Raw genomic sequence first — 14,546 nt, forward strand, 5'->3', positions numbered from 1 at the left:
AAACGGGATAATAATAAAGCAACTTGCCATAATTATCTCTAGACTATAGATATAGAAACTTTAATACATCAATGAAAACTTTAGTATTGTTCACTTTTTCCTTTTGATTTACATGCTGTCATTTATATTGTTTGAGTAAGAAACTAAAAAACTAAACTCAGTGGCGTGACAGCCCATATAGGGTCAAGGCTGACTGTGTCCATCTCAGTTTTCTTGACCTTGGGCTCTGGGGTGCAGGAGCAGATGTTCCGGTTAGGTGGTCAGCCGAACGCGAAAGCCCCAGTATTTAGTTCCCAATCATGCTTGGTACTCATTTATCGACCCACTGAAGGGATGAAAGGCTGAGTCTACCTTACCCGGCCCGAGGATTGAACCCAGAACCTGTGGTACAGGAGCGCAAAGCGCTACCACTCAGCCACCAGGCGTCAGAATAAGAAACTACATCCTTCAAAAATGAATTAAGTTTGTAAAACAAGGCTTTCAAATAAAATGAATTTAATTTTAAAAAAATTTCTTTAAATTTTTTTAATTACAAAATATTTTTTATTATTATTTATAATTGAATTAGCTAGACTTAAAAAAATATAAAAAATCTATATGCTAATTGTAAAAAATAAGCTATGAAAGTTTCTCCTTTCCTATCTTTGAATGTTCTAGCTTTCTAAAGAATTCAGGGATCATTGAAATGTACATGAACACCTAGATGCGGAAAGAGATTGACGATTCGTTTATTTATTTAGGATGAAAAAAGTAGGACTAACGTTTACGTACGACAGTAAATCTCATTCATCAAAAAGGAAAAGAAATAGCAATTTTTTTTACATAATTTGCTTGAATAAAATTAAATTTGAGAGAAAATATATTTTTCTCCTCAAATCTTAAGTTTGGGGAGGCATTAGTAATTTGTTTATTTTTCTGACATCTAACATAATGAGGTGCTGAAATTTACCAAAAATATGATTATGTTTTATCTGAATGACCCCTAAGTCAACTTTCCATGCTTGTGGTAGTAATTTATCATAAAAGGAAAAAAAAAATTTCAATAAAAATATCAAGAATAAAATTTTTTTATTGCATCACGTCATTCATTAAATACATTCCGATGTATTTAATTTATTTGTTCACATTATAGTAAACTCACACTCACTTTCGGAGGGAAAAGTTATTTTTTTTAAGTTGATACTATGCTGAAAAATTCTAATCAGACAAAGATAAATGTATTAGAAAAATTAACCTCCTACAGTTATTAGTAAAAAGTGTTAATATTTAGTTTCCTCCGTTAAATCCGTTTATGTAATTTTCAATTACACACTATCAATTTTTTAAATTTCATAATGTCACCTTCAGATTTCAGGAAAGAAGTATTTTGAATCTAATATTTGTTGTTAATGTATTTGTTCTGAAATTGTCAATTACAAATAAATTTTTCTTCCAGAAAACACAAGATCAGCACATTCGACATTTTGTTATATTGATTATGGAGAAAATGTTATTGCACAAAACAAGTATGCTTTTTAATTTTTTCTGCATAATACTAATTAAAATAATTAAATAAGAAAAATAAAAAATTTAGTTTATAACTGGTAAAATGTATTTTAGGAGGTACCGAACATGCTCAAGCTTTTGTTCTTCATAATGCCACTGATCACTTGTTGAAACTGATTGTTAAATGTCAACTGTCATGGGGAGATGATTTCATATGTTCCCTTTACAAAGTGACTGTGAAAATTGGCGATGAAGGTACATTTCAAGAAAAAAGTTTTTCTTAAAAATATTTTTTTGCGAAATATATATTTGATACTGTTTATTTCTAAGCATAGATAAATGCTTCATTTATAATTATTTTTTTAATACATTAGTGCTTATTTTTAATTTTTCTTCCATATTGAGATAGTTCATCTCCTGTAAAATATTTGCAAAAGTCTAATTTGTAAGTTTTGGAAGCAACAATTGATATAAATTTAAATTATTTCTTATCTTATTTTGAAAATCAAAATAATTAAAAAGAAATTTTTAACTGTATGTGTAATGGGTAAAAAGTAAATTATGTTACTAAGTTTAATGTACAAAAACAATCTTATTTTTTGTTTAAACTCTTTATCAAGATAAAGAGTTTAAAAGCTATGCAATGAATTTCGAAAAAAATTTTTTTATCTGAAAATATGGAATTATGTTTTTAAATATTCAGTTTATTGTGAATTTTTTAATAATTTATTATTGCCTAGATGAACTTTTACAATATGAACAGTAGAGCTTTAGGCAGAATGGTAAAAACCAGAGTTCTTACCATGGCTTTTATCATTTAGTCTAAAACCTTGCTAATTCTGAAGGCGTAAATTTTAGGCAAAAAGGCAAGCAATCTTGCAAGGTTTAGAACTGCGAACAGCAATTCAGATCCTGTTAATTACTGTTTTACAAGATTATTTACAATTTTGAAATGGCAAAATTAAAGCAAAACAATATAAATTTCAATGCTTGTTGTTGTAATTGGTATTGAGGTAGGTACTTTATTTATGTCGCGCTAGAGCTGCACAATGGGTTATTGGTAACAGTCTGGGAAACATCGCTGAGGATGATCAGAAGAAATACCATCACAATTTTGATCCTCTGCGAAAGGGATGGCTCCCCTGCTTTGGTAGCCTGGTGACCTGCGTCCAAAGTCGAGCATTTTACAGTAGAACAGTTTAACAAGGACCAATACTGCACATCCTTGGATCCTACACAGGCTGATCGAAGTGGTCACCCACCCGCTTACTGGCCCCAGCCAGTGATGCTTGACTTTGGTGTTCTGGTGTTCTTTACTATCATTCCACTGCAGAATTGATATTGTAAATTGCTTTCAAAAATATTCATGCAAATATTAATGAGAGATAAATATTTGAGGTTGTATATATGTAACACTGCCGAAAATTGCCTATGGAGTTTTGAGATAACCTTAAAAATCTCAAATAATCTTTTATTAAAAAATTTTAACCGACCAAAATAATTTGATTGTTTACTAGCTGATAGCTTTGTCTACTGTTTTAGCATCAATTATTTATTTGAGAGATGTGAGCAATTTTATTTCGTAACTGTCGGGTTTTGTTGGGAATTTAACATTATGGAGAAAAAATTGAAAAAATCTGTAAAATATCTTTAATTTTGTACAGAAAAAAATCACATGTTACTAAAAAATCTGAATTTTAATCATATATTTGCTGAAAAACTAACATTTTATTGCAAACATAAACTGTGTAATGCAGTGAAATATTTAAATTGCACTTTAAGTAATCAAAATTAAAACGTACAATATTTTCAAGAAATGCTCATGTACCCCGTGGCAGAATCGCGGCGACATTGCGACATTGTCGCAGAACTTAACAGAGTTCTTGCAGAAAGATTTTTCTTTAGAGAAGTAAAAAATTTTGGTTTGTTTTTCATCAGAAATTTCCACGCAATATTCGAATCGCGCATTTAAATAATCACTTTTTGAAGCCCTCAATTAATGCCGTTATCGTTAATCCATTTTGATTGTATTTTCATCAGTTATTGACATTGATTTTTACGTGGCGTTTAGATGTCCGGATGTATTTCAGGTAGGTGATATGGGAAATTCGAATTGCGCATTTGATCATTTACTTTTTAAGGCAATCATTTTATCAATTTTTTGGGCATTTATTGCTTTTGATTTCCACATTGTTCTTAAAACCCGATATTTTTCAACAATCAAATCTGAAAATGAAACATTGAATTTGATTAACACCTTTCTGAAGAGTCCGATTCGCGTGATTTCATCGATCTGTTTTTTGTTTATTACTGCTACAGATTTCATTATGTTGAATTATTTTTTTAATGTGCTGGTGATTTGCAAAATGCGATAAAGGAAATAATTAGTGCGCCCTCCAACAATATGCGAGAATATTGCCCATAATATTAGAATATTGCCCATACATTTTTTTTTTAACACAGCGCTTTAATTACCTTTAATTAGTAACATTCATCTTTGGTATTATTGAATGTACATTGCAGAAAGATATTAGTGCTAGAGAGTTTTGTCGCAGAAAGCCCGAAAACATTCTGCCACTGGGCTCATGTAAAGGTAATAATGAGATGGAAATTTTATTACAAAGATATGTATGTCTTAATAAGCTTTTTTTAAAAATACTTATTTAAATACATTTTAATGGAATAAAAAATTAAGTAAAAAAAACATAGAATGCATTTTAAAATCATTCTTATTTTCTCTTATTTTATTATTTTTTAAAGGAGAAAAGATTTTTATTTTTTAATTTTTATCTATTTTTACTTTTTGTCTTATTTTTTATTTTTTGTGCAATTTTTTATCTAATTGACATTGATGTATAAATTGATCAAAACATATATAAAAAAATTGCTTACTGTTTTCAATTACTGTTATTTAAAAAAATTTTTTTGCTTTATTTTAGATAAGAAGTTTGCAGTAAAAGCGAGATTTCTAGGTGTACTACCTGTGATAGTTTCCCATATAAAGGCATATTCAAGGAAACTAAAAGTTCTTAATACAATTATGAAACTACTTAAAAAGATTATGGCAAGTTGTGAGTGTGCTTTTCTATATTACTTTAGTTAAAATAGTTGTAATTCTAATTAATTCACCAAATGTGTTTAAAACTGAATTGTAGCACAAAAAATACATTTCTTAATTGTATTTAAATTTTTATATTGCAATAATTTTATAATTTAACAATTTTTTACTCACATAAAATTTATAAGATAGCTAAAAAAAAGTTTGGAAAAGAAGAAAAAAGTGTTTGGTTGAAATTTCCCTTTTAGCTGGAGTAAAATATTATTTCTGTAACTATTATCAATGGAAAGGGAAATATCCTTTAATGCTACTTTTTTCTAAAAATATATTTTTCATATGTGACACTATTAAAATGTATAATCAACTATAAATACACTAACTACTAAATCGGTGTGTTAAAAATTTATAAAAAAGCTTGAGACATTTTTTTAAGCTGCAGTAAAATTAAAATTCTCACTTTTTTATTTATTTAAATGAAAAGAACTCTTTATGTTATGTTTTTCTACAAAAATTAAAAAAGTTGAAATACATATTAAATAATCAATGTTTGTAGATTGTGATTCTAATTTCAATATATATGTTTTTAGCTGTTAATGCTACGAAGTTAAGTAAAGATGGATTGCCTAGAGAACTTATACATTTTTTAGAAGAGCCAAAAAAAGTCACAATTATTCCAGTTCTTAATGCTATTTCTGAAGCCACTAGAACTAGTTAGTATGTTTCTGTGCATAATGCAGCATAATATTTTTAATTAGATAATTTTAATTTTATCATTTTAACTATTTAATTTATGCATAACAAATTATTTATTTTTAGAACTTAACTAATTTTTAAACTTTCTTTATGATTTTTAAAATTTGCATTAGGGAAAAAATGCATTGCTTTGTGTGCAGTTTGCAATAAAAAAAAAACAGCCTATACATTTTTTGAACTAATGATCAGATTTTCACATACCAAAACATACTGTATATTCAATGGCCTAAACTTAAATAGGCTTATTAATTAATGATTAAAGATGCATATTAATTCATTACACTTAAATATGCTTATTAATTTAATTAATTATTAAAGAGTCAGATTTCATAACTAAAATTATGATAATAGTACTTTAAGTTATGAAATCTGACTCAAACACCTACTTTCTCTGAAATGCATCTATATATGTGCATATATATATATGCATATATATATATGCATATATATGTGTGTGATAAACGAGACGAAACAACCTCTGCGTGAGTCCGATAGATATTGCTGTCCTTAATAAAACTATTAGAACTATATCGATTGGAAAGAAGAGTAGTTCTTGAAAATGCAAAGGAAAACCTAGATGGTTAAAGTTTGAGTCTTTGTGACTTGTGTTTAAAGAAGTTGTAAGTGTTTAACTAACCTGTGTGGTCTGAGAATGAGTCTGTGTGACTCATGATTCAATGTTAAAGCTTTATGAATTATTAAAGGATAAGTGTGATTGTTATTGATTTTGAGTGACTTAATCAATGATCATCAACATCATCCTACTTATATATATATATATATTATTATAATTTTTATTAATTTTTTTTGTGGTTGACGTATTTGAATTTTTGACCCTCAATCTTTAATATGATTTCAATAAAGAGAGTGGTCGAAAGTTTGAACCTAGATTTATTAAATAACCTCTTGTGTCTTAAAATGCAACTAATTCTGAATTTCACTTTTAGCGTATTATCTCTTAAGCTAAAAAGCGAATAAAATGTTTTTCTACGAGATTATAAATTAAACTTATCCAAAAATAGTTCCATGCTAAAAACAAAAATTGAGCTTTTAAGTAAACAAATTTTTACACTATATTAATCTATGTAAATGGGGAAACCCTAAATATAAATGGTATCATTCCCTTCATATTTAGTTCTTGAGAAATAAAAATTTAAAAACATGAATTTTTTTTTTTTTTGAGATGGCAAAATTTAAAAAAAGTGAAATTAACATTAAGGGATTTAAACATTCAACTGCTCCTTTGTCAAAACTATACTGACCATATTTTTCAGATGGTGGCTATCTCCATATTTTGATGGTCAAGAATATTAATTTATTAAAAAAAAAGCATGTTTACTCAGAAGAGGAAGTATGTTCTTGTAACATCATCTGTACTAATTAATTAGCATATTTAAAGATAGGTCTTTGAACCATTGAGTCCCAGTATGTACTTGAAAATGGGATCATTAGTTATTCAGGATTTTCCTTTTTTTGCAATATGCACTTTGAGTTTTAGAATTGTGGTAAGCCAGTTGAAATAAAATATTTCAATTGATATGTATTGATATAAAGCTAGTCATTTAATAAAATTGTGCTGAATATGAAATTTGTTATTACCATTAGTAATTATAATTTTGCCAAGTCTTCACATGTAACAACTTCAACTGATGTATGAAACAGTTCGTTTTAATTTATTTTTGATTTGATTTAGTTAAAATTGTTTTTTTATTTGATTTTGTTTAAGTTCTTCTAAAAAAATTTTAATTAGTAATAATTTAGGATGTTGAAGTTTTTATTAAATTTGACCTTTGTCAGACTTATATATGATATGTGAGATTTGATTAAAATGTATGAACATTCTTTTTAGGACACTCTGCTCGCCAATTTGTTAAAGAGGATGTTGTATCTCGTATTCTGCTAATTATATTTGGTACTGATGTTACAAGTTGCTCAAAAGTTAATGCTTCAATCTGTAAAATATGCCTACGTATTTTAGTACATCTAACACAGATAAGTATGCATTTTTAATATCTATAATTATTTTGAGGTTTTTATTAAAAGTTAAGGAAGCAACTATGTATTTTTTATTCAGTTGTTGTCATTTTTATGATTAAAAAGTTTAAGATATTTTCAAAGTTTATTTATATTCCATTCAAGTCTAATGTGTATTAATTTCACAGCTTTTATGGATTAACATGATTTTTTAAAAATCTATTGTGGCAAAACTTTATTTACATTAACTTTCTTTTTCATTGTTGTTTTTGTGCTCTTTTACTGCTAAGCAACATTTCTTTTAGTTTTTGTCTCATTTTTATACTGTTTCTTTTTGCAAAAATATTTAGAAGGATGATTCAAATAATATTCAGATAATTATCTGAATGCAATTGGACTAAAAAAAAATTTTTTTTTTAATATATTATTGTTGAAATAAAATACAATCTTTTATCTAAAAATAAAACTTAATTGAACAGGAGTTAAGAAAAACTGATATATGCTTCCCTTTCATTTGAATTTGTTTTATCTTTATTCATGTTACAAATTTTTTTTCTAGAGCTTGGGCGTGAAAAACTGTTATCATCAGGAACAATTCCTTCCCTATTATCATGGTGTAAAACGCTTGTGAATCTCACTGGAAATCATTATATTTCATTGGTATCACTTGTTAGTACTGTTGTCCAACGATGTTTACCAGCTCGACCTTTACCTGTGCGAAAACTCAACAACCCTGTCACTTTTACCTTTTCTGAATGCTTTTATATGAATGAGTCTGACAGCTCTGGTAATAATTTTTTTCTTCATTAGATCATAATAATTTTTATTTCCCGAATTTTGATTATTATTGCTGAGTTTCAAATATTATTTTTCATCAGATTTTATTTTATTTACATCATGTACATTATTATACCAATGTCTTTAAAAATTGGTACTAAAATAATTAGCAATTAAAGGAAATTGCAATATGAAAATTCAAAATGATGAAAGATTTGTTATGTAAATACTGTATAACATTGATATTTCAAAATCCTATCATTATGTTGACCTTGAAATCAAATTTAATATTTAATCAATCTAATATATATATATATATATATATATATATAAATCTGAGTGAGAAAATTTTCACACTTTTTACATTCCCTTTCCTGGCATATTAATATACCTGTTATTAGTATTTCTGATAAAAATTGTATTAACAGCATTTTATCTATATGAACATGTATTTTAAGTGTAAATCATAAGTATTACTATTGCCAAAGAAGAAGTAGGTATAAGCAAGGAAGCATTAAGCTCACATAACCATTGATGGAGTAAATGCAAAAGATTATTATTGACAGAGAAATATTATTAAACATTATCAGTTATTGCATGCTTTTCAATATACTACCTTGAAACGTTTTATAAACTTTTGTATTTACTGTTTTCTTACATTATTAAAGTAAGCTCGGGTGTAAAAAAGAATGTGCTAGTTCTGGCTCATATTGATATGAAATATTAAATTTATGTTTCTTAAATTAAATTCAGTAAAATTTTGATCTTATTAGATAAATATAACTGATGTTCTTTTTTTTCTTCTCTACCTTCAAATTTTATTTATTTTTTCCTTAATTTTGATTGCTGGAAATCTTTTATTTCACTTCATCGTATTAACAATATGTTTGCTTTTAATTTTTGCTGTGCATTTGAACCATTTAGAGGGATTCCGTGCATCATTTGTTTCGGTTTCTTTTAATTAAGCCAATATATGTATTACACCATGTCCTGAAATTTCCAGTCGTTTAGCATTTTTATCAGAATTATAAATATTTTCTATGTTATCTAGTTCTCTTGAATATTTTTATATACTTGTTGATATTTTATTATCTCAAGGGCAATAATAGAGATATAAATTTCAATTAAAATGTGCAAAATGTAAATTATTGATTTAAAATACAAATAAATGTTGTGTACAGTGCAAAAAAAAAAAACTTTGAATAACTTTTTATCCAACCATCGGATTGTCACGTTGTAGGACTTAATATCAATGGTTTGAGGGGGTAACCTTTAATAATTTATTTATTCAGACACTATTTTAAGTAACAAAATCAGATACAGAAACATACTTTCTTTGAATGAACATACCTTTTTTTTTTGATGTATTCAGATTTTTGATCCTTAAGATATTTGGTCTGGGATGCCCCAATCTGGAAGAAGATCTATTTATTAGATCAATCTGTTAATTAGGTTTTCAGGGTTGTCCGTTTATTTTTTGGGCTCTGTACTTACGAAAAAACTATAACAGAAAATATTCTCTAATGTATGTACTGAAATTTGGGTGAATGAAAATTGATTTGATATGAAATTCATTAACAGATATTTTATCATTATTGTATATGCAGCTATTATTTTCTTTTATTATTTCTAATTTTATTTATTTTTGCATTTCAGATGGTAAAAATGATGACACTGTTAGTTTAGGTTCTTCTAATTTATCTTCTGTCGATAGCGGAACTGATTCAGATGAAGTATGAATTTTTTTTGTATAATGCATTTATTAGCTTAAAGTGATTATTAACTCTTTTAAATGACTCTTAATCAACTATTTAAACTCTGCTTTAATGATAATCATATTTTAACTTTTTTTCCTTATTTAAACAGTGTTAATATTGCTGTAAATTTTATTAATTTTCATATTTCAATCAATAGGTTTTATATATTATTATTTTTTACAGCTATTTCTGTTATTTTTATTAATTGCAGGAACTTCGACCTTTTGATGTTGTTGAATCCCAATATGGGGAATCATATGAGCAGTTCTCTTCATTTTTTGAAGAAATTAATGAATTCCATCCATTAAAGGTATATTTTTTAAAATAATTGCTAATTTTAGCAAATGCAGGGTCTGTTCAAAAAGTATCCAACTATAATTTGCATTCACAAAATTAGCTAAATTTGACAGGTGGGGCATAGCGATTTGTTGGAGGTTCTGTATTATATTTTATTGAGGCATAATGGTCGAAAAATTTAAGCAATGTTGCTATAATAAATTTTATCTAAAGCCTTAGGACTCTCAAATTGGAATGTTCTAGTCTCCCAATCGTCCTATATGATCTATAAATGTTTTTCTTCCTGATCGATTATCCGAAACATGAGCAAAATGAAATGAGTGGGTACGATACTAATGTTTTTCTTATCAGCAAATTGTTTGACAGTTATTTGGTCATCAGGTTCTTATTTGATTAATCACAAGGTCATTTCTAAATGTTAAAGGGACTACCAGAACGTTATTCATTCTACATCTTTTACATCTACATCGTCATTCATTCTTCATCATCTACATGTTGTAACATTCTTTTAATTTGTGTAATGCCCATTGCTTTTAACCTAAACGCTTTGTTTAGTTTTGTAATTTTTATTCAATTAAGAATTCCTAAGTTTTGAAAAAAAATTTATGTGGTAACTTTTTTCTTAAAAAAAAGATTAGTCTAACAGAAAGTTTAGTTACAAATTTACACTATTAATGAATTTTTATTGTTTATGGAATTTTTTTATGTTGCTATTGCTATACTTTTTCTTTTGTTTTAAACATCATTTGCATCACAACTGAAGTAGAAAGAAGTTAACATGCTTTGAGATCTCAAATATAGAGCCACTTAAAACGATTGTAGTGGCCAAAAGAGGCGAACCATGTAAAATACATTTCCATGTGGAGTGTGGCAAGGAGACAGAAATGATAGCATTTACAAGGAAATCGGTATTTATATGAATGAAATAAAACTCGTGAGAGTTGACATAAGAGTATAAACATTAACATGAGAATTTAATTTCTTTTAAATACTTGTTTGAAATAATGCACAAAAATTTCACAAATGTAAAGGAGAGAGGAATTTGCATCTTGATAATAACTCAATTTTGTTTGTCGAATTTACCATTAAACTTAAATGTAATTTGTTCGACACAGGTATTAAGCAATGTAGTAATATCCTCAATTTTAATAAAATAATAGTTAAATCCCTTTAAGCAATTGTACTGCAAACAGATACATTTGTGAAAAAGGAAACAAAAGTGAGAGCATAGTATTTTTAAAGTGGGAAAATAAGCCAGTTGGGAAACAAAATCCTGAGAATTTTTTACAGTATGGATATTGCTAGAAGTAGAAATGATGTAATACAAGCAAGTTTATAGCACAAGGTAAATTGATTAAAAACAATAGGTCTAAAAGCTAATTGAGATGTATGAACTTAAAGAGGGCTTGTAAGATTGAACAATTTGAAATAAAGAGGATGACATTATTTTTAGTGTGCTTGATTTATTTCATATCAACTGAAATTTTAAAAAAGAGAGCAGTTGAAAAATATGGTGTAACTTATAAACTCTGGCGAGTCAGTATTCTCTGCTTGCTCTAGTGTACGGGAGGCACATATTATATTAGATATTCCTTTTATTTTACTCTCGGTACATCATGATAAAATAATTAATATCTTTATTGATTGTGCAATTTCATTGGATAAAAAAGTAACATATCACAGAGAAACAAAGAAGTACCATATATATTTGACTGTCCTCAACATAAAAGCATATAACTGTATTAGTGGTTATTACCTGTAGTATTTATTTAATATCCCTTCCTAACAATACTCTTTGTTATAATATATTTGATGGTGATTATTGTTCAAAAGAAAAGGATTGAAATTAAAATTTCTGTCCCTATATTGCATTATCAAACAGTTATATATGGTATTGCTTTATTATGCAACATTATAGGACAAAAATCTTATGTTCCTGTTTTACAATTATTAAACAGTAAATTTGCCTTTTAATAAGTTATATTTATTTTTATTATAAATATTATGTAAAATTGTACCCAGACAATATATGCAATTGAAATATGAAATACAAAATACATATTTAAAACTCTAAAGCAATATTAAGACTTAACTTATCACACTATTGCTAAATATTCTGCTTGACAAAAAATAATGAATGAGGATTCATAAGAACTAAAAATTGAATGAGAATTTAAAAGCACAAATTGTGGAAACAATCGTAATTGTAGCCGAGCAAAATTATTGGACTTAATTTTATCTCATTAGAGTAAGAAACTAAATCTGTGTTTATACAATAAAAAATTTCTGTCATTTTGATGTAATAATCTATTTACCGTCAATAATCATGTATGTTTGCGTATAAGTATTGCTTTAAAGGATTTGTGGATAAGTATAAGCTTTAAAGCTCTGCAATAACATCGCTCATTTAAAAGTATTTAACAATTCTATTAAAACCACAAAAACTATAAAAAAATTTATTATTGTGTTCAGTTTAAATATTATGCACTGTATGTTGATAGTCTTAATTATATATTACCTAATTATACTCTTTTCATTTTAGCCTCATTTTACTTCTGGGGATGATGTACAAAATAATTGTTTCAAAACTGTGTTTTATGAAAAATTTGTTCCATCAACTGTAATCGAGTTTAATGATACAAAGCTGAATCCAATCATTCCAAAAAATATTCCACGACATTCCTTTGTACAAGTTTCTAGAAAAGAAACTCAACGTAAAATGCGCAAACCTGCTAGTGATTCATCTCTTCACATGAAGGAAAAGTCACCAAAAACTTTGTCTTTGATTCCAGTTTCATCTTGTGGGCCAACAAACTGTTCAAAAATTCCAAAGAAAACTGATTATTCTAGTCCAAGCTGTGATACTAATGTTATACCGTCCTCTAACATAACTTGTGATAGCAGTTATCATTTAACAGACTTAGAAAGATTCACTTTAATTGAGAATGCGAAAGAAGAGATTAAAAATAAAAAACTTCTGGACAAAGTTTGTTATTCTGATGTCTATCAAAAACAGTCTCTGCATACAACTTCAGTATCACCTCATGTGAAACTTGCTTACCCTGATTATGTAAACTGTTCACCTGATTCTGAATTAGACTATCCATTTTTCAAACCAGATCCTTTTCTTATAAGGTAATTAATTATTTTAAGCGGTTTTAAAAAAATTCAGTGTATGAATGAAGAAAAAATTATTTCTGAACCTAGATTTATACCAATTTTTCTTTTTGGACAAGGTGCAGCTATTAATTTCCATGACTGATAAAATTATTTTGGAAATAGGGTGTGTATGTAGATTATATACTCATTTCATATATTTTGGGTAATTTGAAATAATCTATCTACTGAAATGCTTTTCTGTATTCAACTGTGAAAGTTTTTGTAAACTTTTGAAATGTTCTGTGTTCTGACATTACAGTTTTCTTGATATCTTCGTTGTCCTTAAAACTTGTTTCTCCAGCAAATTTTTCATTTCGAAAGCAAAATAAACTTAAAAATGCTAAATTTGAAGCATATGGAAGATTATTCAATCCTTTGACCTTATACAGTGCCAATTTCACAGGCAATGCAATATAAGACACTTCTCTTTGTGCAAAAAAAAGGGGGGGAAATGTTATGTTTAAATTAGTTGAAAGCAGGGGCTTTACTCTGCAGAAGTGCCAGAAATTTATTCCTTTTGTCCAGACTCTCTCAGGGCAGTTTTATGAGAAAGTTAAAAACCTAGTTTCAAGAATGCATCTAAGACCTTGTTTTCACAAAATAGGAATTATCTTTTTTTCGCAACATAGCTTTGACATTTTTTCGCATTGTGTTGCCTGTGTAGATTCCTGTGAAGATTCACATTGTGTTGCCTGTGTGTCAGACTTGAAAAATTGTACTTATGAAAAAGCGGTAGCATTACAAATACCACATGAAGCTTCAAGAAAATAGCTCCAAAGTTTCAAAAAGAAATATGGAATTATTATTGAAAAAAATGCCCAAACAGTCTCTAAAAACACACATTCTCTAAGTGGAAAAGATTCAATAGCATTTTTAAAGGATGTACATACTTTTTTTTGAAGATTCGAGTTTTGAAAATTCTCCAAGTATTCATAATTGTATGATTTTGGTAACCCTAACCCGATTTTCAGTATTATTTTACTTTTCTCCCAATGCAATTCACCAGCTAATTTTGTGGATATGATTTATTTTAAAAATTCTTCTAACGCTTGTAAAAGTTTCATTTAATTTTCTGAGTTAAGCTTGATAATGTTTCCTTGAAAATAAATAGATCCGATTGTAAACTGAATCTCTCACTTTAACTCTAAAAAATTTTCCAAAAATTCTCGGCCTATGTTTGGAAATATTCAGTCTTTATCAAGTAATTTTTGTTGTATTATATTCTTTTTTTTATTAACTTAAACTGTATATATTCTCTTTCAGTTCTTCCTCTTCAGTTCAGTTTC

General features: G+C 27.5%; 1 protein-coding gene across 7 annotated transcripts in view; it reads left to right on the forward strand.

Annotated features, from left to right (window-relative positions):
- The window catches only part of LOC107456278 (cytosolic carboxypeptidase 1), a 77,729-nt gene that overhangs the window by 40,161 nt on the left and 23,022 nt on the right, over positions 1 to 14,546 (forward strand). For 6 of the 7 annotated variants that reach the window (XM_043039430.3, XM_071178729.2, XM_071178728.2 and 3 more), the window contains 9 exons: positions 1,436 to 1,505; positions 1,600 to 1,740; positions 4,425 to 4,556; positions 5,131 to 5,253; positions 7,146 to 7,292; positions 7,830 to 8,057; positions 9,704 to 9,780; positions 10,016 to 10,114; positions 12,644 to 13,236. In XM_043039430.3, coding sequence (XP_042895364.2) covers positions 1,436 to 1,505; positions 1,600 to 1,740; positions 4,425 to 4,556; positions 5,131 to 5,253; positions 7,146 to 7,292; positions 7,830 to 8,057; positions 9,704 to 9,780; positions 10,016 to 10,114; positions 12,644 to 13,236 — 1,610 coding nt within the window. Of the gene's footprint in view, positions 1 to 1,435; positions 1,506 to 1,599; positions 1,741 to 4,424; positions 4,557 to 5,130; positions 5,258 to 7,145; positions 7,293 to 7,829; positions 8,058 to 9,703; positions 9,781 to 10,015; positions 10,115 to 12,643; positions 13,237 to 14,546 lie in introns of all 7 variants that reach the window. The other variant, XM_043039432.3, reaches the window with a different exon arrangement.

Source organism: Parasteatoda tepidariorum, chromosome 6, assembly GCF_982258835.1.
Source record: "Parasteatoda tepidariorum strain Cologne lab strain chromosome 6, Ptep-v5.0, whole genome shotgun sequence".
Classification (NCBI taxonomy): domain Eukaryota; kingdom Metazoa; phylum Arthropoda; class Arachnida; order Araneae; family Theridiidae; genus Parasteatoda; species Parasteatoda tepidariorum.